At 35.6% G+C, this 27,246-nt stretch overlaps 1 protein-coding gene across 8 annotated transcripts in view; it reads right to left on the bottom strand.

The window, feature by feature from the left end:
- The window catches only part of UBR3 (ubiquitin protein ligase E3 component n-recognin 3), a 279,870-nt gene that overhangs the window by 126,746 nt on the left and 125,878 nt on the right, over positions 1-27,246 (bottom strand). For 5 of the 8 annotated variants that reach the window (XM_033231173.1, XM_033231172.1, XM_033231174.1 and 2 more), the window contains exons 20-25: positions 24,173-24,314; positions 20,449-20,553; positions 19,120-19,293; positions 18,898-18,930; positions 16,771-17,231; positions 7,985-8,073 (exon numbers count right to left, since the gene is read on the bottom strand). In XM_033231173.1, the coding sequence (XP_033087064.1) occupies positions 7,985-8,073; positions 16,771-17,231; positions 18,898-18,930; positions 19,120-19,293; positions 20,449-20,553; positions 24,173-24,314 (1,004 nt within the window). The remainder of the gene's footprint in view (positions 1-7,984; positions 8,074-16,770; positions 17,232-18,897; positions 18,931-19,119; positions 19,294-20,448; positions 20,554-24,172; positions 24,315-27,246) is intronic. The other 3 variants (XM_033231180.1, XM_033231176.1, XM_033231175.1) reach the window with 1 other exon arrangement.

A 27,246-nucleotide genomic window follows, 5' to 3' on the forward strand; every position in this document is an offset into this window, starting at 1 on the left:
GCATTTCAGCTATACCTATCTGACAAACCTGACAAACCTTAATGGATCAAGGTTATAATCTAACACCTTGACTCCTACACCTAGATGGCTAGTAAAAATAAATAAAGGTAGGGGGGAGGATAATGATCAAGAAAGAAGGATGAAAGGAAATGCAGAAGTAATACTGCCTCTTCATGTAGGAAACCTGATAACTACAGAAAGGCATTAAACAGACAGGCAAGAGTACTAATCACAGTAGAAATCTGTTGCATTCAGAGAGAAAAGTTTTTGTACTTAAACTACCTAATAATGTACTATATTTAATTAGAGGATTTATAACATACTGTATGTTATAAATTGGAAATATTTTGTATGTTATGCTTCTACATTAGAATTTTTGTTATATACAAAGATATAGACACAATAAAAAGAAGCAACTACAGTAGTCTCCCCATATCTAGAATTTCACTTTCCATGGTTTCAGTTACTTGTGGTCAACCACGGTCAGAAAATATTCAACGGAAAATTTCAGAAATAAACAGTTCAAAAACTTTAAACTATGCACCATTTTGAGTACCGTGATGAAATCTCATACTGTCCCATTTGGTCCTGTCCAGGATGTGAATCATCCCTTTGTCCAGAATATCCATTTCTGTTATCAGATCAACTGCTGTAATATCCCAATGCCTATGTTCAAGTAACCCTTATTTTACTTAATAATGGCCCCAAAGTATAAGAGCAGTGATGCTGGCATACTGTTGTAATTGTTCTATTTTATTATCGTATTGCTAATCTCTTACTGTGCTTAATTTATAAACTTTATCATGTATAGGAAAAAACAGTATATATGGGGTTTGATACTACCCATGGTTAGTTTCAGCCATCCTCTGGGGGCCTTGGAACAGATCCCCGGTGATAAGGAAATACTACTATACAGATTATTTACATTCTTACAATACAGATGTGAAATAAGACAAAAAAAAAAGGGAATTTGACAAATGAGGGAGAGGATCTGGCTAAGGTTAAATTGTATCAGTACTGCTGCCAAGTATTAATAGGACTTCAGGTATAGGCCCTGCTTCATGTGTTAATAATACTATAGTATAAAATGTGACGTGTAAATAGTCATCAAAAGCAGAACAACATGTTTACAAGTTTTATCTTGAGCATGGGTGAAAATGGGGTCTCAAACAGGCTTTTTGGGGTCAGATATCTTTGGAAAGAGACTGCTATAAATAAAGGGAATACAGAATCAGTGTGATCCGGAATCCTAGTGGTGTGGCCATAGCCAACATAAACAAATGAAATGCCCATAAATCTTTATTGCCTCACCTGTCACCACTGCAGTATGCAAGAACTGAGACTGGGAGAAAGTACAGCTCATTATCCTGAAGACTTCTGTGAACTGCCTCTGTTTGCTAGCAATCATATTTGCCTGATCCCTCAATTGTTCTTCCTGTGCCCTGGCTACTGCCAAAAGAGGTCAAACCTTCCAAAAATTAGGACATGGAGTCAATAACTTTGCACTTATGACATTCAAATCTATGATCTTGACCATAACTGAGCTGTAAGCATTGTTTATCAATACTTATAGTCAGCTTTCATGACCAATGTCTCCCACTCTCCTCAGCAATTCCAAACTTCAGGTCACATTCTTTTTCACCCAGAAGAACTCACCTTTTACCTAACCCCTGAAAACTAAAGCAATCAAAGGTGATCTGCCTGAGCTTCCCATTTCCCTTAAAGCCAGTGGAACTTACCTCTATCTCCATCCATTCTTTCCTCTTTCCCTCCAGTTTCCTCAGAGGATAAGGTGACCATTCTCTTATTCAAGGCAATACCACCCAGTCTGCTCTGGGTACGTTGCTTAATTGATTCCTCAGAAAATTGTTTTTGTTTTGTCTCACTTGTGAGTGGGAAGTAGCAAATAAAAACAGTTTCTTAAAGTATTAATTAAGCTTTTTTTCTCAGTTCTTAAAATTGCAAACATACTGACATGGATGAACTAAAACTATACATCAGACTAGTTACATCACCTCACAAAAAAAGGACTGCTCCTAAGTAACTTCAGAGCACAAAACTTTGACTATATATCTTTGGTGGGATGCAATGAGGACAAAATAATCTGGAAACAATTTAAAATTTGTTATACTTTTTAAACATTTTTTAAAATTTAAGAAATTTTAAAGTTTTATTCAATAATTTCACTGTTTAATATAGTCCTGAGTTTGATATTTTGAAGCCATTTTCTTTATTTTATGGGAAGGTAATTTTCTTAGGTATGATGTACTGTGATTGTGTAAGAGAAGACTCTCAATCCTAAGGCATGCATGTTAAAAGTACTTTAGCAGTAAGGTCTGCAACTTACTTCATTTAACAGAGAGAAAGCAAGAGAACATATACAGAACAATGTTAACAAGGTGATGGTTATATTGGTATATGGGTGTTCACAAGACTATTTTGTCAACTTTTCTCTACGTTTGGAATTTTTCATAAAAAAATAGCATTGTAAAACCTCATTTTGGTAAAAAATACATTTATATGCATATGTTCTTAGAAAAAGTCTTGTAAGGATACAACCTGGGTTAGGAAATGTGGTAGTAAAAATATATTATTTCTTATTTTTTATTATTTGTGTTTTCTAAATTTTAACAAAAATTTAGTGCTTTTGTTATAAGAAATTAACTTTATACACTGCAATAATGCATATTAAGTATTTAATTCAAGATTACAGGCTAAATATCTGCTTTTGTCCCTCATTCTTTTTAAAAACAATCCCATTGAAATAAAGATAGAAAAGAAATGAAGAAATATTCCCACAGAATAGAGAAAAAGGATGAAATGGTAGGAGAGAATTTCACCAGCAAATAGGAGATGTCAATAACATTTCTGAAAGACTGGAGAAGATACAGGCATGATGACAGAGAAAAGATATGTGATATCAAAAAGTTACAGAAAAGGAAGAATTGATCTATCCATTAGAATGTCAACACTGGGCTCAGAATCAGCACATGAGGCAGAAGACAGGAGCCATAAGTATAAAATGACTCTGAAAACAGAATAATTATTTGAAGGACCGTATATAGACATCACTACATAGCACACCAATTCCTTCCCCAACTCTGACTAAACAGAGCATTCAGGGGGCTTGGCATTTACCTCACAGAAAAAACAGATCATCCACAACAACAAAAACCAGCCTATTCTTATCCAAAGAAACTGAACAAGCATCTTAGAGAAAACTGGGGCTTCTAATGTGAATGTTAGCATCTGGGCGCTCCAACCTAGAGTGGTCAGCCCTTCTCCCATCTCTAATCCAAATCTGACAGTCAACACACCTTACCCATGTACACAGACTAGAGACAATTATTAGGACCAAACCTCTTTACACCTCAGTAAAATAAACCCACATGAGCTACCCAGACCACCTCTCCAGGACAATCAGGAATCATCAGGCAAATGAGGAAAACTAACAACATGAAAGACTAACAAGTTTTTCAAGCAATTTAGAAGGATAAAGGATAATTTAGAGAAAGAAACACATAAAGAAAAAAAAGAAACACCCTAAACTCATTCAGAAAGATTTTTAGAGAAAATTCTATACAGATGGTAAGAACAAGACACTGGAGAGAGGAAATCTATATATGTATAAAACAAAAAGAACAAATGACATAAAAGATAAAACACATTACAAACTTAAAAGATCAGTCTTGGAGATCCAATATCCAATTACAAGTCCCAAAAAAGAATAAAATGTTAAGAAGGAAAGCACTGCTGTATAACAAAATACCCTCATGCTCAGTGGCTTAAAAAGAATTATCTCCAACAGTTTCTGAGGGTCAGGCATCTGGGAGCAGCTTAGTGGTGTGGTTCTGGCTAAGGAGCTCTCCTGAAATTACTATCAAACCTGCAGTCATTTAAAGGCTTAACTGGCACCAGATGCAGTGGCTCACACCTGTAATCCTGGACTTTGGGAGGCCGAGGCAGAAGGATTGCTTTGAGGCCAGGAGTTTGAGGCCAGCCTGAACAATACAGAGAGACCTTGTCTCTTTAGTTAAAAAAAAAAAATTTAAGAAAAAATAACAAAATTAAATAAAGGCTTAACTGGGATAGGAAGTTTCACAACCAAGCTCACTCACATGACTGCTGGGGAAAGAAGCCTCAGTTCCTCACTCACATGGGCCTCCACAAGGATACTCATGACATGGCAGCTGGCTTCCACCAGAATGAGTAATCCGAGGGAGAGAGAAAGTAACAAAGACAGAAGCCGTAATGTCTTTCATTACCTAATATGAGAAATGATCTACCTTCACTTCTGCCATATTCTATAGGTCATGCACATCAATGTAGGAGACTACACAGGGCATCAGGACCAGGAGATAGGGATCATTCAGAAGAACCATCTTGGAGGATGACTATACCAGTTATCAAAAAAAAAAAAAAATTAAGGAGGATGGGAAAAAATCTCTTAAGATACAAATGATAAAACTTCAGATCTCTAAGGATCAGATAATCACAAATTTGTCACAGGAAAGGAAAAAATGCTCACCTACAAAGGTGTAAGAATTAGATTACCACCAGACTTTGTATCAAATGAATGGTAAAAGACAAAGAGGCAATGCCTTCAGTTGTAAAGTTGTGACAGAAAATGTTTATCAACCTGGAATTCTACATCCATCTAAATGAACAATCAGGTGTGAGAGGAGACTAAAGTCCCTTCCAGAAATAAAGAATCAGATGGTTGAGCTACCAAACGTCATTATTAAGATTTGAGCTAGGCATGGTGGTGCATGACTGTAGTCCCAAATACTAGGTAGACTGAGGTGGGAGACTCGCTTGGGCTCAGGAGTTCAAATCCAGCCTGGGTAAGATAGCAATGCCTTATCTCTTAAAAAAGAAAAAAAAAAAAAAAAAATATATATATATATATATATATATATACACTTGACTTGGCACCCCAATAAAACAAGATTTCAAAAAGAGATGATATTAATATGCAAGAAACTCTATTATCAATCCCAAAAGGGGAAAATCCTCAGGTAATGGCTGTAGGGCATGCCTGAAGAACAAATGGACCAGATTGGAAAAGAATTCCATGCAAAAGACAGTATGATTGAGTAGGAAGAATAACAGAGATATCATAAAGGCACACTGGTTCTTGCTACAATAAAATTTTAAAAATAAAATTTAAAAAGTTGGGAACTTCAGGGAAAACAAAAGGCAACATAACAAAGTCATGGTTCATACAGAAACAAATAAAAGGTCATATGGGTTTAGCAATCAAGGGACTGGAAGAAAAGAGGCTATGTACTAAAGATAGTCTCTTTGAAGAGGTCCAGGAGTTGGGCCATCAGACTCAAAAATAGGCAATGGCTGGCCGGGCGCGGTGGCTCAAGCCTGTAATCCCAGCACTTCGGGAGGCCGAGACGGGCAGATCACGAGGTCAGGAGATCTAGACCATACTGGCTAACATGGTGAAACCCCGTCTCTACTAAAAAATACAAAAAAAAAACTAGCCGGGTGAGGTGGCGGGCGCCTGTAGTCCCAGCTACTCAGGAGGCTGAGGCAGGAGAATGGCGTAAACCCGGAAGGCGGAGCTTGCAGTGAGCTGAGATCCAGCCACTGCACTCCAGCCTGGGCTACAGAGCGAGACTCCGTCTCAATAAAAAAAAAAAAAAAAATAGTCAATGGTTGTAGCCTTGTACTCAATAGCATTTAAAAAGTCATACTAATACAAACTCTTCATTGTTTTTAAGAGTCAGCCTTCACATGGAAGACATTAATGTGACTGTAAAACAAAATGTCAGCAACCTTGACAATTTAAAAGTTTAAAAGTATCTGAAAAAAGGCAGGAGGTAGAAGAGGAAAGGAAGGATGGGGTGCTTATTAGTTCATTTTATATGAAGCAGTATCAAGATACTGACTACTGCAGATAGAACGATACATAAATATTATAATTATATTAAACATGTAAAAAAAATTAAAATTATCAATTTTTGGAAAGAAGAGAGAAAGGGAAAGTAGTGTCAATAAACTAAACCCTCTTCTTTCATATGATAAAGTCAACTGATGCTAAGTAAATTCCATAAACAGAATTTCAGTACAGGTTAAGTATCCCTTATCTGAAATGCTTGGGACCATTAGTATTTCAGATTTCAGATTTTTTTCAGATTTCAGAATATTTACGTAGACATAATGAGATATCTTGGGGATGGGACCCAAGTCTAAACACAAAATTCATTTATGTTTCATATACACTTTATACGTACAGGCTATGGTGATTTTACACAACCTTTTTTTTTTTTGCTCTTGTCACCCAGGCTGCAGTGCAATGGCACTATCTCGGCTCACTGAAACCTGTCTCCTGGTTCAAGCAATTCTCCTGCCTCAGCCTCCCGTGTAGCTGGGATTACAGGTGTGCACCACCACGCCCAGCTAATTTTTTTGTATTTTTAGTAGAGATGGGTTTCACCATGTTGGTCAGGCTGGTCTCAAACTCCTGACCTCAAGTGATCTACCCACCTCGGCCTCCCAAAGTGCTGGGATTACAGATATGAGCCACCGCACCCAGGCTTATGCAACATTTTACATAATTTTGTAAATGAAATATAGTTTTGACTGCAACCCATCACAAGAGGTCAAGTGTGAAACTTTCCACTTGTGGCATCATGTCACAACTATAGGCCAACCAACTGGAAAACCTAAAAGAAATGGATAAATTGGCCTTTGGGCTTTCAGATCTGTAACAATGGCCTCTTGGGGGTTTTTGGCCTTCAGCCTCAGATCGGGTTGTGTACTTTCAGCTTCTCTGGTTTTGAGGGTTTTAGACTTGGAATGAACCATGGTACTAGCTTTTCTCATCCCCCAGCTTGCAGATGGCCGATCATGGGATGTCACCTTTGTAATTATGTAAGCCAATTCTCCCTAGTAAACTCCCTTTCATATATACATATCCTACCATTTCTGTCCCTCTGGAAAAACCTAATAGAGATTTTGAACTTCATAGCTCTCTAGTAACAGACCCAAATGAAAAGGAAATCAACAAGTTGCCAGAAAAGAAATTCAAAAGATGAATCTTAAGTCAAAAACTTTCCACATGTGGCATCATGCCACAAGTGGAAAGTTAAAGCTCGGAAAGTTTTGGATTTTGGCACATTTTAGATTTCAGATTTTCAGATTGGGGTGCTCAATCTGTATTCTTTCTGTCAAAGTTATATCTTGAACATTAACTATACTTGATGGTTTAGAACCCATTAGGCTAAATTTGAACTGATCTCTACAAATTTCTTCAGGAAGTTGGTTATGTGTTTAGGTGCACAAAAATGCATGAAAATGTACATGCATGCTCAAATGCATATATATGTGTGTATTTTAACTAAATGCATGACTTTATTTTCTTTCTGTATTTTCTAAAAATTAAAGAAAAAATTTGCTGGAATGCAAGAAATAGTCAGGGAAGGGAATATCCTGGTTAACTAAAGACTGACACTAAGATTTAATCTATTTCTCCAATGTGTGTAAAAGGCTACTATCATACAGAAACATGGTATATCCTCTTTCACTGTATAAATTCTAATGCTAATCTTAATGGAAATGAGAAGTTCACCTGATTTTAAGAAATAATGAAGAGGTACCAGAAAGAGGCACTAGAAGCATTTGAAACTATTTGAAGGATTTTAAGATAATTTCAAAGAAAAAGATCAAGATAAGTAAATATATATAGATGGATCTCACAAATCTAAGAGACCGTTTAACAGAAGAGAACAAAAGGAGCATACTATATTGCTACCATCAGGAAGAACTTCCTAATTATAGCTACTAACAACAGAACGGACTGTCTATAATAAAAGTCTGATCTTCCATCACTATATTATTTAAATAAAGACCAAATAAACACTAGAAATAATAAGTCTGTAATGTTTTAAATTAGTAAAAGATTGGACTACATCATCCCTAAAGTAGTAAGTATAATTATGAGAGTTCTAAACTAATAATTTTGACTTACCAACATCCATTGCAGTTTCCATAAAGCTTTTCTGTCGTGAAGCAAACTCTGCAAGCAATTTCTGCTGCCTCTCTCTAGCCTTCTGTCGCCTAGATTAAACAGAAATAAAGTTTTAAGTATCAGATGTGCTTAAGACCTAACTACTATATTTCAGGAGTATATAATGTATGAAAATGTATATATGTATGTCTTTAGGTGCACAAAAATGCATGAAAATGTACATGCATGCTTGAGTGCATATATATGTGTGTATTTTAACTAAATGCATGACTTTATTTTCTTTCCACATTTTCTAAAAATTAAAGAAAAAATTTGCTGGAATGCAAGAAATAGTCAAGGAAGGGAATATCCTGGTTAACCCCTGGCACACAGTTGAGAACAATCTATTTTTTGTATTATGTATTAAATTTCTCCTAATATTTGATTGTCCTTAAAAGGATTCTACTAATTTTAAAAGGTTACAAACTCACTGGTTTAATAAAAATAAAAGCCAAGATGTACTTTAAAATGTGAAATAATAATTAAGGTAGACAGAATATTTGGATTTCCAACAACACAAGTTCCTAAGTATACGTCAGAAGGCAGCAAGAGCAAGTCTTTTTTAGCAAGAGACTAACAATTTAACCCCAGGCACAAATAACAGTAAACTGATTGCTAGAAGAAGCTATGATGTTTAGATATAAACAAAGTCTAAAAGATAAGAACAGTCATATTTACTGTTACCCTAAGAATAGGTTTCTCCTAACAGAGAATGAACAGAAGCCAGTAAGTTTCCCAGTTTCTACTAGGACATATTTCAAGTTTGGTTTATTTTGTATAAAGTAAAGGAATGTGAAGGAGTCTCAAACACAACATAAGACAAAAACTGTATTACAAAGCCCTAAATATTCCCTTGGATTAATTCACTATATATTTATTATGTATGCCTTATCTACTTCCAAAGAGTATTTTAATTGCAACTGGTTGCCAAAAAAAAAAACAAAAATCCACCAATACAATGTTACCATAACATAGGAATAGGAAAATAAGTCAAAGGTGACAGGTTTCTTGAGATTATGTGATGCTAACAATACATAATAAAAGTAAGCATAAAGTTTCACTCCCAGCAAGGAAAGGTTAAATTAGTAATTTCAACAAGAAGTGAAGGAGAGGAAGAAGAAGAAAAAAGAAAGGTTAGAAAAGGTAAATTATATGTTAGTTCATGGAAGAGATAAACTTTTTACTTGAACAAAACTAAAAGAGGAGCTGATGTTCTTTGTGTCATACCCATAATACAGAAGAATAATGAGAACACAATGGACAGAGTATACTACAGCAGTTTTTTTAATGACCATTTATTATGTCTATACAGTATAGAAGTCAAAGCATTATGTTAAACTGATAGTCTATGCAATCATTGTTATGGGAAACCTAAAAGTATTTTTCTATTAATCTGATCTGATTCAAGGATATAACATATAAAATTCAGAAGAATGAAATACAGTAATTTTTAAATTATCCACCCATTTGCTCCCATCAAATTAGTGGGGATAATCAGGAGCAACTATAAAGTCAAGTTCTGTGGTCCACTTTACCATGAGAAGTTACATATTTTTGACAATAATATTCAAAAAATTGTTAACACTCCTTTTCTAACATTTACAGATAATTTAGGATCCACATAAAAAACTCGCCTTATTATTTTATAACCATTCTTTTATACTGTTTTTGAGCCAAAATATTATTATCCAGGGTTGATCCTTCACCTTATTCATCAAAGTCAGCTCTCAATGATGATGGCCATTTCAAAAAATCAAATCTACCCGTCCCCTCTCTTCCCTTTCTGAACATGTCCTAGTATGGAGTGTCAGGACTCGACAGCCTGGCACAGGAGGGCATTTGTGTGGTAAAATTTTAGTTAAATATGTGTAATTTTTTAACTAAAAAGTTAAATATATCTATCTAGATAGATAGATACACAGATAGAGAGAGAGAGAGAGAGAGTTATAGGTGTCAGGTATCTTACTGTGGAAGTAGGGAGTTACAGAGTTACAAATACGGAAAGAGAGAAAACAAGAATGACTCCTAGAGTGATAGATTGGAACTGAAAGTATCAGAGTGAACTCATAGTTTTCAGTACATAAAGGTAGACATAAAACTAAATATAAATTTCTCCCTTCCTCTCTCTCACTACCTTCCAAAACAAACACAGACTTACAAAGAAACACACACACAATTTTCCCCAGCTCTGTCCTAAGAGGACCTGAGACAGCTATACTTCATTAGAATAAACACATGGACTGGAGTTTCTAAATACCATTCTCTCCTAAAAGCAACCAGAACACCTTGGAGCAATGGCTGAGTCCAAGTACAGGATAAGCCTGCAACATCTTTTTTTTTTTTTTGAGACAGAGTCTCACTCTACTGCCCAGGCTGGAGTGCAGTGGCGTGATCTAGGGTCACTGCAACCTCTGCCTCCTGGGTTCAAGCGATTCTCGTGCTTCAGCCTCCTGAGTAGATGGGATTACAGGCACACGCCACCATGCCTGACTAATTTTTGTATTGTTAGTAGAGACGGGGTTTCACCACATTGGCCAGGCTGATCTCGAACTCCTGACCTCAGGTCATCTGACCATCTCAGCCTCCCAAAGTGCTGGGATTACAGGTGTGAGCCACCACCTGGCCAAGCCTGGAACATCTTATTGCCCCAGAAAATAAAAATATGCTCAAAGAATGATGGGGACAGATCAACAAGACCCGGAAACCAGCTTGATGTGACTCCTAGTGGCCAAATCTGTAATAATTTGAGCACCAAAATTAATAACAAGCATATGAGATTATAACCCACAAAATAGGAACCCATGAGTCCATACTGATAAAAATGAATGAATATAAAGTTGATATGGATTGGGATATTACAATATCTCAAAGTATCTCTCCATAAATTATGTAGTAATTGTAAAGTGGGGTGGGAAAGGTAATTTGACTGTGAAGAAGTCTGGCAGACATGATCAAAGTAAATCACTAGTGATGAAACAAATTGAAATCATGTAACACCTTATGGGATACAATGAAAACAAAACGGCAACACTTCATTGACATTCCTGCCAAAGTTGTATAAACTGAGTCAAAATATAAAGGGAAAACAGAGAATCCCAAATTAAGAGATATTCTACAATGTTACTACTGCTTCATAATCTTTAAAAGTGCCACGGTCATGCAAATAAAAACTTCTATATTGAAGGAGAACAAAGAGGCATGACAAGTAAATGCAAGGAGTGATTATGAACTGGATCTTTCTGCTATAAGAAATATTAGTGGCTGGGCACAGTGCCTCATGCCTGTAATCCCAGCACTTTGGGATGCCGAGGCGGGTGGATCACAAGGTCAGGAGTTCAAGACCAGCCTGGCCAACATGGTGAAACCCTGTCTCTACTAAAAATACAAAAATTAGCCTGGCGTAGTGGCAGGCGCCTGTTAATCGCAGCTACTCGGGAGGCTGAGGCAGAGAATTGCTTGAACCTGGGAGGCGGAGGTTGCAGTGAGTCGAGATCACGCCACTGCTCTCCAGCCTGGGTGACAGAGCGAGACTCTGTCTCAAAAACGAAAAAAAAAAGAAAGAAAGAAAAGAAATATTATTGGGGGCTAGGAGAAGTGGCTCACGCCTGTAATCACACCACTTTGTGGAGCTGAGGCGGGAGGATCTCTTGGGCCCAGGAGTTTGAGACCAGCCTGGATTACATAGCAAGACCTCATCCCTACAACTGATTTTTAAAAATTAGCCTGGCATGGTGGCACACACCTGTAGTACCAGCTATTCAAGAGGCTGAGACGGGAGAATCACTTGAGCCTAGGAGGTCAAGGTGGAAGTGAGCCGTCATCATGCCACTACACTCCAGCCTGAGCGACAGAGCACGACCCTATCTCCAAAAAAAAGAAAAGAAAAAAGGAGAAGAGACGAGAAGAGAGGGGAGGGGAGGGGGGGAGTGGAGGGAAGGGAAGGGGAGGGGAGACGAGACGAGACGAGACATTACTGGGACAACTATCAAAACTTGGGATCTAAAGATTTAATCATACTCAGATACCATATTGATTTGCTAATTCTCATAGTTGAGGATACGAAGAACTTCCTGAACCATTTATGTAAGTTTAAGATTCCTTCAAAATAAAAAGCTTTTTAAAATTAAATCCATCCTCAAAGGACAAATATTTGCCACAATGGAAGAAATGGAAGCAAAGAAAAATGTGCTCTAGATGCTCAAAGCATTCTAAGTGACCTCCAAAAATGTTTTGAGCAACAACAGCAGTGATAGACTATATTTTTGGTCTTCTGAATCACTATTTTGCAAATCTGTAAGTTTTGCCATGCTTCTTTAATTAATGTCACTCACTCTACAGCTCACCTTTAAACATGTACACTTACAATTAGAATACGTATGTCCATAGAGTGTACTTTTTAAAATCTATTAAACATAAGAAAACCTCAAATGTAACTGCTTGACACTAGTATTGAAGTGTATTTCTATAGCAGGTTTCTATACTAACCAGAAATGGAATGTCATTGTTGTGAATGTTTTCTTAATCGAGATTATTACTTTTCTTTTCTTTTTTTTTTTTTTTGAGACGGAGTCTCACTCTGTCGCCCAGACTGGAGTGCAGTGGCCGGATCTCAGCTCACTGCAACCTCCGCCTCCCAGGTTTACGCCATTCTCCTGCCTCAGCCTCCCGAGTAGCTGGGACTACAGGCTCCCACCAACTCACCCGGCTAGTTTTTTGTATTTTTTAGTAGAGACAGGGTTTCAACGTGTTAGCCAGGATGGTCTCAATCTCCTGACCTCGCGATCCACCCATCTCGGCCTCCCAAAGTGCTGGGATTACAGGCTTGAGCCACCGCGCCCGGCCCGAGATTATTACTTTTCTAAATGGGCATAAATGTAAATAAAGGCCATTAACAAAGAACATACACAAGTTCTGGCAGATTCAGTATAACTCAAAAATTTTCCATTAACTCCTGAGGCAAAGACATTGAAGCTGCATTTTATTACAACCATCTAATGTTTTCTGCTTACATCTTGTTTTCTATGAAGTTAATCTATTACGAAAGTGATACTGAGTTTGTCTAAAGGTGAGGTACTTGGAAATGGATCCTCATTAAGTGTTTATGAACGGTTCTGCCTTTATTATGAAAATCCAAAACAAATCCAGAGGAAAGACAAACGTGAGAAGCATGGTGAGATCCAAATAGTCATCTTAATCCTTAGCTGTCCACTACAAATTAGTTTCAAGTACTTGTCAATACCATCATTGTTCAAAGGAAACAAAATCTATCACAAAGAAAGCCTTTAAAATTTTTAGAATATTATTTATTACAGTAGCATCAGGGCCTTTGTAAAAGTAGCATCTAAACTATGTCCTCCAGTATCACATTATTAGTAATAATTACCAAAAAAAACAGATTTTGATTCACTGTTTATCTTCCTTCAAAATAAAAGGATATACTATTATATAACAGAAAGAAGGATATGACCACTAAGAGAGACCACTAATTGAAAAAAATAACAATCTTACCTCATTTTCAACCTTCTAATTTTGTCAGTAGATTTATTACATTCTAGGCTATTACTAATTCAAACTTAATGACTGGTCATCTAAATTACATGTTACTGAATGTCCTTTCTCCCATGGAAACAAATTTTTTGTTAGTTCTTTGTAACTCCTATTTAGGAATTCTCCTAAATTCTTAATCTACCGTAGGCTTTTGCATATATTAATATAAATTTTTTATAACAAACTTTTCTTTTTTTTTTGAGATGGGGAGTCTCACTCTGTCGCCAGGCAGGAGTGCAGTGGCGCGATCTCAGCTCACTGCAACCTCCGCCCCCCAGCTTCAAGCAATTCTCCTGCCTCAGCCTCCCTAGTAGCTGGGACTATAGGCACACGCCACCACGCCCAGCTATTTTTTATATTTTTAGTAAAGATGGGGTTTCACCATGTTGGCCAGGATGGTCTTAATCTCCTGACCTCGTGATCCACCCACCTCGACCTCCCAACAAACTCTTAATTACATCAAAGATGTAGTATAACTATATATGTGACTAAAATTGCTCCTTATACAGGTACCAAAGGATGACCTCCTAACTAATAAATCAAACAGGATGGCCAATCTTATTGAACTCCTATAGCACTTAACAATTTTGATAAGTTTCTTGCTTCTGAACTTCCTCTTGTGACTTCTCTAATGCCACTCACCCCAGTTTTTCTCTTACTCTGCTCAGCCATCCATTTATCAGTCACCTTTGTAAGTACCCTTTCCTCAGTCATTCCCTTTAATGTTTTCCCCTTGAGTTCTATATTCAGTCTTCTCATTTTCTTACTGTACACTTTCTCCCATATACAAGGATTCTACTATCACCTATGTGCTCATATCTGTATCTCTAAGAATTCTCCCCTAAATCTTAAACCCTATATCTGACTGGACATCTTCACCTGGGTATCCCTCTTAAACTTAGTAGTATCCAGAACTGAACAGATCAGTTTTACTACTGAGCCTGAGACCCCTCCTACACTCCATTATCTTGGTAAAAGGAACATTATTCAAGTCAGAAATCAGGCCACCATTCATGACATCTCCCTCATTTCTCACATCAAGCTGATTACCGAGTCTAACAACTTGTACCTGCTAAATATCTCATATGCATCTCCTCCTCTCTTTATTATCATCACTGTCTTAGTTCAGACCCTTACCACACCTGCCCCACTAGATGACTAAGTAGCTTGCTCTCCCAATTTCCAGTCTTACCCCACTCTAATCCACCCTCATGTAATTATCCTATATATATACACATATATATACATATACACACACACACACACACACATATATATATATATATATATAATATTTTTTTTTTTTTTTTTTTTTTTTTTTTGAGGCAGAGTCTCACTCTGTCGTCCAGGCTGGAGTGCAGTGGCACAATCTCGGCTCACTGCAAGCTCTGCCTCCCGGGTTCACACCATTCTCCTGCCCAGCCTCCAGAGTAGCTGGGACTACAGGCGCCCACCACTATGCCCAGCTAATTTTTTGTATTTTTAGTAGAGACGGGGTTTCACTGTGTCAGCCAGGATGGTCTCGATCTCCTGACCTCGTGATCCGCCCGCCTCAGCCTCCCAAAGTGTTGGGATTACAGGCGTGAGCCACCGCGTCCAGTTCTATCTTATATATTATTCCTCACTTAAAATCCTTCCAGTTTCCCTGTAACCATTTATACCCTGTGCCAGTTAATGATATGCGGTTACCTTCTTAGCCTTATGTCCTGCTACTCCCATTAACACTCTGTGTACCCAATATAGTACCTGTTACACTATGTTAACACTCCTAACAAACTATCTGTTTACCAGTCTGTCTCTCCATTATAGTATCAATTCCTCGAGGTCAGGAAGTCCAACACCGGACACAGATATGTCTAGAAAAGTGCTTGGCTGACACCCAATGAGTGAGAAATGGATCAATCGAGTAAGATCCATCTTAGGCTTGCTTCCACTGATCATTTAATCCATAATTGCCTATATTTAATTTTAAAAGAAGATGAAATTATCCAGAAAATACCACTAAAGTACACTTCAAACTGCTAAACGATGTATTAGTCATACCACTCACAACGGCAGTCCAAATAACTCTGTTGACAATGATTTTTACCTAGATTGAGATGATCAAGGTTCTAGGTTCTTAAATTAAGATAATATTGATGTGATCTCTTTGGACCCTCCCTAAGGGGAAATGCGTACCCTTCCCCTATAATTGTTGCTTTGGTAGACAAATTTGTCTTAAATAATAAAGAAATTAAAACAATAAATATTATTTATAACCTCAGAGAAGTGAGCAATGACTATCTTGAATTTGATCTGAAATCCTTTTTTTAATGTCCTGGGTCTTTTAGCCTATGTACATTCATTAGAAGGCATGCTCTTTTTTTTTTTTTTTTTTTTTCTTTAATAAACACTGAACCCTTTCCAAGAGTTTGACAATTATGCTGAGTTTCAATCTCTCAAGATTCACCTTGTCAGGTTTACGATAGTAGGGTCAGCAATGTTGACAAGGCTCTTGGGAAACAATTGGTGACAATGCACAGTAACACAACTCTTCTGGCAAACAACATACCACTGAAAAAAAGAACCATACTATGCTCATAGTCCTTGACCCACAAACCCCACATAACACAGTATATATCTTGAGATTAAAAAAAAAATCCCAATCTTTTTTTTTCAAGAAAATCAAAGGATGTAAAAAAGTTTATAAATATAATTTAACAACAAATTATAAGCAACCTAAAGACCCAAAAGCTAGAAGCATAAGTTAGTCAGAATGTGTTTTAAAACATCACTTTTTAAAAATCAGCAATCATATATTAATAAAGATTAGAAAAGACCAAAAGAAACTAAAGCAGTTGGATTTTTATTTGGAGAAATGTTTAAATATTTTTCTATTCTCATTTAAAGCTGAACAGTTCAACTTTAACAGTAAGAGAATTATTAGATCCCTACAGCAATAAAAGCAGTAGCAATTTTTCCAAAGAGACATACAGATTTAAGGTAGTAATTTTACGGTGGGGTCAGAAAGTCTCACCTGTCCGTCAATAAACTCAATATATCACATGTACAAGCACTGACTATGCTCCATTCCATTTATGTTACATCAGCTATGACTGTTGCTGTTAAACATCCAGGTGATTATCCTCAAATGACCAAAAGGAAGAATATATCAAATTTTCAACTATACACACGTTTAAAACATTAAAAACAAAAATTACCTTTCTTCTTTGTCCAATGTTTTCTTCTCTGCTGCAGTGACTTTTTTAGGTGGTACAGGAGGGGTCACTTTTCTACATATCTCTTCAATGATGCGTTTGTTCATTCTACTTTGCGACGCAGCTTTTAGTAAAATTCTTTCCACTGCAGTTATACCATCTCCATGACTGTATTTAGGAATTTCTGGTTGGATTAAAATTTCTATGTCATCAAGCCAAGGAGGGTAGTAGGAGTTTTGTTTTCCTGAGAGTTTGTGGTGAAGTTTAATTAGCAAAGACAATATGCTTTCTTTAATTTCCAAAATAGCTGTAGTTAACTGTGGAGCTGAGCCAGGAGCAGACCATTTACTTGAAGTTTTGGGACGAACCACCTGATTTGCTTCACTGCTACTGCGATTGATGATTTCCTGAAATTTCTTTCTACGTTCTGCTACTAAACTGAAAACTTGAGCTGTACCAGAATTCTACCATTAAAAAAGAGAAACAAAGAAAAATCAAGAGAAGTTATTTAGCATCATTTTAAAAACATATTAGTACTACATTTTCCAAAGGGAATGCTCAGTTTCATACAAAGATGTATTCAATAGATTTGCTCTTTAAATAATTCTGTCCCTGGACCTCTCTCTCTCAAATATATTTAATCCCACTCAATCTGGAAAGAGTTATAAGGAGATCATCAGCAGTAACACCTCCTTTTCAGCCTCCCGAAAATAGACAAAGCTTAAGTAGTATCTACAGCCATATTAAAGAGAATCATAAACTAAATTATTCATTAGTTTAAAGGAGGAAAAGCTGTTCTGGTCAGCATTCACGAAGAATAGGGTACTCTTTAGTAACTTCTGGAAGACTGCTACAGTTTCCAGTTAAGAAAATTATAAATTAGTTTTTTAAAAAATTTTCTAAGCTAATAAACCTGAACTAGTAATTAATTTCACTTTTAAGGAACTTTAAAGTTTGAAAATTCTAACATAAAGGCTTAAAGTTACTAAACTGAAATATAAGGATGAAAAAATCAAACTGATGTTTCATATTTTAATATGAAATTTAATTTGTTTTACTAAATTTTAATATGAAATTAAAACTGATTTGTGATTTGTTTTTTATTTGTTTTTGGTTTGTGGGTCAAGGACTATGATTTGTTTTCTGAACAGTTTTTTTTTTTTTTTAAACTAAGTATTTTCCTCATTAATTTAAATTCTAAAAAGCTTTTTGCTAAAGCAATCAAACTGCACCAGGGCTCTTAGAAAACATCTTTTAATTAAGATATGAATCAGTTTAATGAATTTATTTTTTAAAAGCAAGCATAGAAAGGATGCTCTAATATCAGATGAGCTTCTGTGAGTCAAATGACAGTATATACTATTTTTTAACATCCAAGCTGTTTTTTTAAAGTACTCTCTACCAGCATTAGAGACAAAAGCCTCTTATAGAGGTTCCAGTTTTTGCTTACAACAAAAACACGTTGTCAAAGACCAAGAAAGCTCCTACAAATAGACTCTACTATAAGAAATGTCTGATTCAATGTTCTCTACTGACAAAAATCTAGGTTGGGAAGATTAAAACTGCTTAAGTTTAGTTACTTAAAATGTCATTTCAAGATTTTTCATTACTGCTTTTTAAAAATTAACTTACATGCAATGAGAGCGCTGATTTTCAAAATGAGTCCAAAGCCATAACATACAGAATTTAAGACTTTATAGGCTTATTTTATCAAAGTTAATTAATTGCCATAGAAGCAAAAAAAAGTTATTTGCAAATGAGCATGCTGCTAGCAATTAAATTTATTTTAATTTAGAAAATATCCAAGTCATTTTTAAGAAGTTAGTAATATAGTGGCAATGCTAAATGTAAAGACACTCAAATATGCTACCTATAATTGGTCCAAAATACTTCGAACACCAATAAGAAAAATACTCAGTGTTATTTTTAAGCTCAATAAGATAAATTTTCTTTAATATTAAGCTTAAATCACTTTGTCAAAAAAAAACCACACACAAATCCAAGAAACTTTCTTTTCAATTTAACCATATTAATTAAACACCCATACACACACAAATACTTCAAAGCAGTTTTCCCCCATTTCCAGTTAAAGCCATGTTGCTAGTTAATGCAAATATCATACACATCTACCTCTCTTTGAAGAACTTTAGGCCGTCGTGAACTCTGGCAGATTAAGGGAAAAAGACTGATAAGGTAGAAGTTGCATAGATATATCAGAAGAAATAAAAAACAATTTAAAGTTATCTACAACCACTTTTTTTTTTCTTTTGGATATCATAGGAACAGTATATCCCAACATAACATACATAACATAAAGCTTTTCCTTATTTTCTTTCTTACATTTACACTTACTTGAAAGGAACCCAAGTTATCAGAGCTAGTACTTGCAGGTGAGTCTCTCTTCACTTCAGGCGCAGTCTCTGGAACTCTTACTCTAACATAGTTTATAAAGTGTCGCATGTTTGACACTAAGTTACTGCCAGGAAACCAACTGTCATGACAACGTTCTGGTCCACCCACTGATGCCTAAAAAAAAAAAAAGAATATCAAATCTTGCCACGTCAGGTCCAAGGTACAATGGAGATGTAACAAGCCCCCCAAAATCATCCATTGCCTATCATAATCCTGGATCCTTTACTGTCTCATCCATAAATTATAGAGTGAATAAATTTGAATAAAACCAAATTCAAACAAAAAATGTAGTAATAAATTACTCAATACCAATATGGGTAAGTCCGATGGAATCAGCTAAACATCTGATTTAAAATACATTTTTAAATACATTTTTCAATCCAGAATACTGAACATTACAGAATATTCATCCTCACCCATTAGTAATACAAATAATGCTAATTTGGACTAATTTGGAGGAAACTGAAAAATCAACCAAAGGTATGACCTAATCATAGAGGAATCTTTATAACCTTTTAACATCTATGAAAGAACATATGTTGATTCAACTTGGACTACAAAGAACTACAAAGTGGTTTCTTTAACTTGTTTTTTGCAATTATTATATTGTGTTATATTTTGTCATTTAGGAGGGAAGAGATGAGGAGAATCTTACACATTAGTGAAACTAACTTGTAGTAACAATTGCTTTTATGGACACAATACTTCTAAAATCCTGAAACAAATTAACAACTTTTACTCTTAAGTACTTTAAACATTCTCCCATATAACAATATTCATGCCATTACCTTAAAACCTTTACAGAAAGAATCTGCTACTCAAAAATAATCCCTAATCAAATTATTAGAATTTTTGGAGCTAAGCCCTAACTTCAGTTTTACTGATTATTTATTGATTACTGGTAATTGTTTGCCAATAATCAATATTCTTAGCATAACACCAAAAATGCATTAAACACTTTTCTTAATTTTTGTGATAGGAATTACAAATTTCAAATTCAGTAATTCCATAATAGAATTTAATATATCAATGAAGGCCCTAAAAAACTGTACGTATTTGAAGATCCCAAAGGGCCTTTTCTAGTAGTTCTTTAAAAGATCTTATGAGTCTGATGAAAACATAAATATACCTCAAGATGAATCCATAAATACATTTTACTAAGGCATGTTATAACTAGCAAAAGTATAACATGTCTGGTTTGGCAACAATTGGTTGGAGCCAGATAGGGGCTGCCTATCTAAAAATTTTAAATTACAAAAAACTACTTACCTCTTCATCTGATTCTTCTTCAGCAGAATTTTCGAGTCCTAATTCAATCAGATACAAAACCATGCAGAGTACATGTTCTGACAGATTTTGATGATCCATCAGAATCTTTAAAAAGGGAAGAAAATGCCTCATAATTACTTTTTTCCACAAAATGTATTTCATTTAGAGATCCAAAAATATTTTACTGTTATAGACGAAAAGTACTTTAAGTAATATCTAGAAATACCAGTTCACAAATTTTCTAAAGGTTATGTCAGAGAGTCCACTAAAATAAATTCATATAAGTATTTAATAAAATAATTTAATAAGAATATTTTTATATCCTAATTTGCTGACACTCTTCTCTTGATGACAAGGCCATCAGATAATAAGTTTACTAAATAGGATAATTCAAGCAAATGTGTTCAGCACAGCACCTGGCATATAACTGGAAGCACAATAAATGTTTATGGTGCATTAATGTTCTTAAAAACATGTCTCTGAAATTAAAGTTCTGAGCCTCTGAGTATTCTGAATAGCTATATTCATATGTATGTCAGTGTGTGATTTACATGTAGGAGAAAGGCAGAAGGAATTCAAGCGGTTAGTAAAGAGGGTTTCCTGAAGAAAATTTGATAAATCTGACCTATGGATTACTCAATGCAAACCTTATGCATCTTACACAAGGTTTCTGGGCTACCTACACCAATCACTCATTCACTGTGATATAACAGACCACTAACCAGAAGATATCTAAAATACTACAAGTAACAAAATGGCCTGGCAGCTATCATCTTGTCCTCATTATAAAAGTCATCTGGCCAAATGATGGAAAGGACAAAAGGAAGAAATTCTGTAGGGAATGGCAGTTTTAATTGTGGGCAAGATAGCAGAGAGCAAAAAACAGGACAGGATAAGCTGAGCCTCACAGAAGCTGCCCAAATGGCTGAGGGGACTTGGAAAGGAGGTCTTAATCGCTTAAGACCTAATCTACCACAACTAAAGAATAGACTTTCAAGTCACTGACTCTCTCATGTTTTTCTGACTATTCAGAGGGCTTCTCTGTTCATCTGTTGTGTGGCACAATGAAGAGCATAGGCATTCAAAACCTTTTAAAAACCAGATTTTTAAACAAATTTCTGTCTATTCCTAGTTGACCTTCAGCAACAGACTCTGGTCTTAGTTTTCTTATCTCTAAAGTTGAAATTATAGAGCCCCTCCTAGCACTTTCACTTGTCCCATCCCCATCCAAAAATAAAAACCAAAAAGAAAGAAAAATAAAAATGGAATTAAAGTCCAGAATTATTGTAAGGATTGCATGGGTTAATATCTGTCATTTGCTTTGTGTAGTGTCTAGCAATGTGTGTTCAACAAATAGTGAGTGGGTGGTGCCAACGATGTGAGGAGCAGAAGCACCAGTAGGAGGAGACTGAAGGCTGGGAGACCACAGAAGTCATCCTTTCTGATCCACTATGTTATGGAGAGAAAACCAAGGCCCAGCCACACAACCAGCTAGCTAGTGTAAGCAACACTAGAACGCAGACCTCAGACTCCCAGGCCACTGACTATCGTTACTATACTATCTCCTCCTGATAAATAAAACATTACCAGCTAAATTCAATTAAATTTTGACTTCAAAGCTTGTGGCATTACAGCTTTAACTGAATAACTTAAGAGCTAAGGAGGAAAAAAATCCCTCTATTAGGTACTTCAAAAAAAAAAAGAAATAAAAATGACGTTTCCAGGGAGTTTTATTTTGACATTAAACACGTCAGAGGATAAAGGTGGTTTACTAAAATTGATTTTTAGAAAGTTGACTTGCCAATGTAATGTCAATGGAGAATTTTATTATTATTATTACTAAAATCAAGAAAGCTATTTTAAAGTTGAGATTTCAAGAATTCATTTATGACAGTCTTGTAACAACTAAAACATTGTCTTTTTATTTTTCATAAAATACTATTTGTACATTTAGCATACGAAAACATTGAAACATATAACTTGAAAGAGCATAATAATTTGCCATAAGGCTTCCTTAATTTTTCATGAATTATTTGTCACTTATTAATTATTACTTATAACAGTACTTAGCTTCCCCATCTGAAGTAGTTATTTAACCTCTAAAACTCAGTTTCATTTCTGAAAAAGGAGAATAATAACAGAACTTTCACTCATAGGGATTTTTGCTAGCTTAAGCAAAATAATGTCTACAAGTACATATAAAGCATTTCAAACAAAATCTGGCACTAAGTAAACATTCGAAGACCGTCCATTATTTGTAAAACAAATACAAATATCTTTTCAGTACAAAAAGATATTCTACATTTTTTAATAAAGAAAAAGAACATTTTAAATCAATTACTAAAAACCCTCTTGGAAGTTAATGAAAATAAACCACCCAAGGTGTTTTTTGAGGCACCTGTCCAAAATAGTAACAGGAAAACTTTAGAAACAAGTACAATGAAAAATTGGTCATGGGTGGAGCTGAAAGAAAAGTATAGAAATTTAAAAGTATTATTTCATTATAAGATTAAGAAAAAAACTAAAACTCCTACCTAACTAAATATATACTTTCTTAAACAATGTGTTAAATGATTGTACATAGTAATTGGAAATTTGTATAACAAATATTCTTATTTTTCTTTGAATTTCTCTTAACTTTTAATTTTTCAAATTATAATTAGGAAGAGGAACAAGAGGTTTTCTTTGTATCTACCTGCATAACATTTATAAAATATATAGTTATTTTCTTTTTTCTTTCGTCTTTCTTTCTTCCACCCACTAGATGGAGTCCTGCTATGTCACCCAGGCTGGAGTGCAGTGGCACGATCTGGGGTCACTGTAACCTCCACCTCCCAGTTTCAAGCAATTCTCCTGCCTCAGCCTTCCGAGAAGTTGGGATGACAGGCGCCCACCACCACACCTATCTAATTTTTGTAGTTTTAGTAGAGACGGGGTTTCACCATGTTGGCCAGGCTGGTCTCGAACTCCTGACCTTGAGATCTGCCCACCTTAGCCTCCCAAAGTGCCGGGATTACAGGCATAAGCAACCGCACCCAGACTTTTTTCATCTTTCATGCAGATGAGGTTATAAAAATCCCTATTATATACACACATACATACTATACAATATTATGTTTCATACAAGTTTTTGAGTACATAATTAATGTTAGTCAAATAAATCTGTTTTACGTGAGAAGATCCCAAAATAAAACAAATTTTAGATAACAAGAAAGTAAATGCATCATCTTGTGAGTTCCTAAAATGGTTATCAAAAACAATTTTTGATCTTGCCACATAGAAACCACACTCAAATCCTTCCACGTTACTTTCCTGATTAGAGGCAAAAAGCAAAAAGAACCACCCCAACCTAAGATTCACTGGCTCACATAACTGCCATTCTAGTTTTGTCATTTTAGTGGGTTCTGATGGTTGTTTGGTCCCTGTAGCTCATTCCACACCTCTTGTAGTTCCATGGTATTTCACTTATTGTTCTGTAGAAGCCATAAATACATATTTTTACCTGTAGCTAGATAAGATAGTTTCTCACAAAGAATGCTGTAGCTATTCTGTTATGTTCAACTTGGATTTCAAATACATGTGATTATAACATATCTTCATACATCTTAAATGTATAAACACATTTTGCTTTATAAGTGGTACTTTTATGTAAATATTATCCTAAAGGATTATTATTTGAAAATAAATTCTAAACTTAGTCTTTCTATTCAAATTACTACTGTACCTTGTAAAGCAGAGTGAATAGCACAATGTGTAAAGTTTTACAGTGCAAAAGTCTCATGAGACCTTTATAGCTAGGATGGAGTGATGTCCTTTTCTTATAGGGAGGCCAGGGATTTCCAGGAAATTTTCTGCTCTGTTTTAAACTGTAAAAATAAAACAAAACTAGAATTAGATGATAGCCTCAAAATCAAACTGTGGTTTAAATGTAATTTATAGACACCAATTTCTGACACAATGTTTTATGCAGTGCTATTTTTAATCAAATTGCTTAAAATGCCAAAGAGGTTTCTATTCTCTATACAATGAACATTACTATTTCTTTTCCTAATGGCTAAAAATGAGTAAAGAGAGCTACGCTGAAAATTAAAAAATATATAAACTTTAAAGTGCTAACAAAGAGAAATGAACAAAAAGAATACAGATGAAGTACTCAGCAAAGAAATTTCCAGCTGTAACAATTAAGCAAAATAGATGATCTGAAAATTCTCCCACTACCAACAGTTGGAAAAGCTGGATAAAATATAAATATAATCTTTTGAATGCGTATTTGAGCTCACACAAAAAAAGTGGAATTCTCCAGTTACCACAAAAAAGAAGGAATTAATGACAAGCACTAACACTGTGCCAGTTATTATAAAGTCCTTGAGCAAACAGATCACAAGGTGTGTCGGGCTCACACAAGACTCAAAGAGACAGAACTGAGATCCCACCTAAAGCTAAGACCCTTGAAAGGCTTTACCCTCATTGAAAGAATAACTCACAAGGAGAATGAATTAGCTTGTCTGTCTCTTCTGGGATGTAAGAACAACAAGTTCCCCAAGAAGATAATTATGAACTTGTACGCAAATACAGTAGTCCTCTCTTATCTTCAGGGAACATGTTCCAAAGCCCCCAGTAGATGCCTGAAAATAAGGATAGTACCAAACTCTCTACATACTGTGTTTTCCTACACATACATACCTATGATAAAGGTTAATTTATAAATTAGACACAGTAAGAGACTAACAACAGTAAGTGATAACAGAATAATTACAACAATATACTGTAATAAAAGTTAGGTGAATGTGTACATGCTTTATCTCTCAAAATACCTTATGTATAGTAGTCCCCCTTATACCTAGTTTCACTTTCCACAGTTTCAGTTACCCATGGTTAACCATGGTCAGAAAATATTAAATGAAAATCTCCAGAAATAATTCATACGTTTTCAGTTGTATGCCATTCAGATTATTGTTATAATTCTTCTATTTTACCTTTAGTTATTACTGTTAATCTCTATCTCTAATTTATAAATTAAGCTTTATCGTAGGTATGTATCGTAGTAGAAAAACATAGTAGATATAGGGTTGGATATCATCCCTCATTTCAAGCATCCACTGTGGGTCTTGGAACATGTCCTGAGGATAAGAGGGGGACCATTGTACTATACTCACTCTTGTTCTTCTTGTGATGATGTGAGATGATAAAATGCCTACGTGATGAGATGAAGTGAATTGAATGATGGTAAGCACTGTGACATGGCATCAGGCTACTAATGACCTTCTGACAATATGTCATCAGAAGGAGGAACATCTGCTTCAGGTGATCCTGAATCATCAGGTCATGACAATGTGATGGGTGGATGTCAGAAGCAGACAATGTCAATAACTAACAAGCAAGTAGTACATACAGCATGGTACACTGGACTAAGGAACAATTCATATCCCAGGTGGGACAGAGCAGGATGGCACAAGAATTCATCACCCTGCTTACAATGGCATATAATTTAAAATTTATAAGTTATTTATTTCTGGAATTTTCCATTTAATATTTTTGGACAGCCATTGGCTATAGGTAACTATGCTCTTAGAAATTCAGAAGCCGTTAAAAATCATAACAGAAAAATTTAAAGCCTAAACTATATAGAAAAATTGTGGGCCACAACTAAAGTAGTGCTTAGAAGGAAACACATAGCCTTAAAATCCATATGTTTGTGAAAAAATCAACAACTAAGCATCCAAATTATAGTTAATAATAATGTATATTTAAAAATAGCTAGAAGAACTGTAATGTTCCCAACATAAAAAAAAAGATAAATATCCCAATTTCCCTGATTTGATCATTACACACTGCACACATGTATGAAACTATCAGAGAAGTATCTTCAAATACTGTGTAAAAGGTAATGTTAAGGCTAAGATATATCAATTAAAAATATTTTAAAAATATATAACAATAAAAATTAAATAGGAGTAATTAAAAATGAAAACCAAATGCACTAAAACAACAACAACAACTGAGTATCCAAGAAAAGGAACAAAGACAATCCAAACTAAATTGCAAGAAGACAATAATGACCTGGCATAGTGGCTCACACCTGTAATCCCAGCACTCTGGGAAGCCAAGGCAAGCAGATCACTTTGAGCTCAGTAGTTCAAGACCAGCCTGGGCAGCATGGTGAAACTCTGTCTCTACAAAAAATACAAAAATTAGCCAAGCATAGTGATGCACCCCTGTAATCCCAGCTACTCAGGAAGTTGAGGTGGGAGGATCGCTTGAGCCCAGGAGTTAAAGGCTACAGTGAGCCAAGATTGCACCACTATACACCAGCCTGGAAGACAGAGTGAGACTGTTTCAAAAAAGGGAAAAAAAAGGCCTGGCACGATGGCTCACACCTGTAATCCCAGCACTCTGGGAGACTGAGGAAGGCGGATCATGAGGTCAGGAGATCGAGGCCATCCTGGCTAACATGGTGAAGACCTGTCTCTACTAAAAAAAAAATACAAAAAATTAGCTGGGCATGCTGGCAGGTGCCTGCAGTCCCAGCTATTCAGGAGGCTGAGGCAGGAGAATGGTGTGAACCTGGGAGGTGGAGATTGCAGTGAGCAGAGATCGCACCACTGCACTCCAGCCTGGGCGACAGGGCGAGACTCCAACTCAAAAAAAAAAAAAAAAAAAGGAATAAGTAACACAGGAAAAAAGAATAAGAATGAAATAGAAAATGGGGGTGGGAGGAGAGAGACAATCAAAAGTTGGTTCTTAGAAAACATAGTAAAACTGATCATCATCTGCTATGACACCTAACTCAAAATAAGA

The sequence above is a fragment of the Trachypithecus francoisi genome, unplaced genomic scaffold (assembly GCF_009764315.1).
Source record: "Trachypithecus francoisi isolate TF-2019V2 unplaced genomic scaffold, Tfra_2.0 Lachesis_group13, whole genome shotgun sequence".
Taxonomy (NCBI): domain Eukaryota; kingdom Metazoa; phylum Chordata; class Mammalia; order Primates; family Cercopithecidae; genus Trachypithecus; species Trachypithecus francoisi.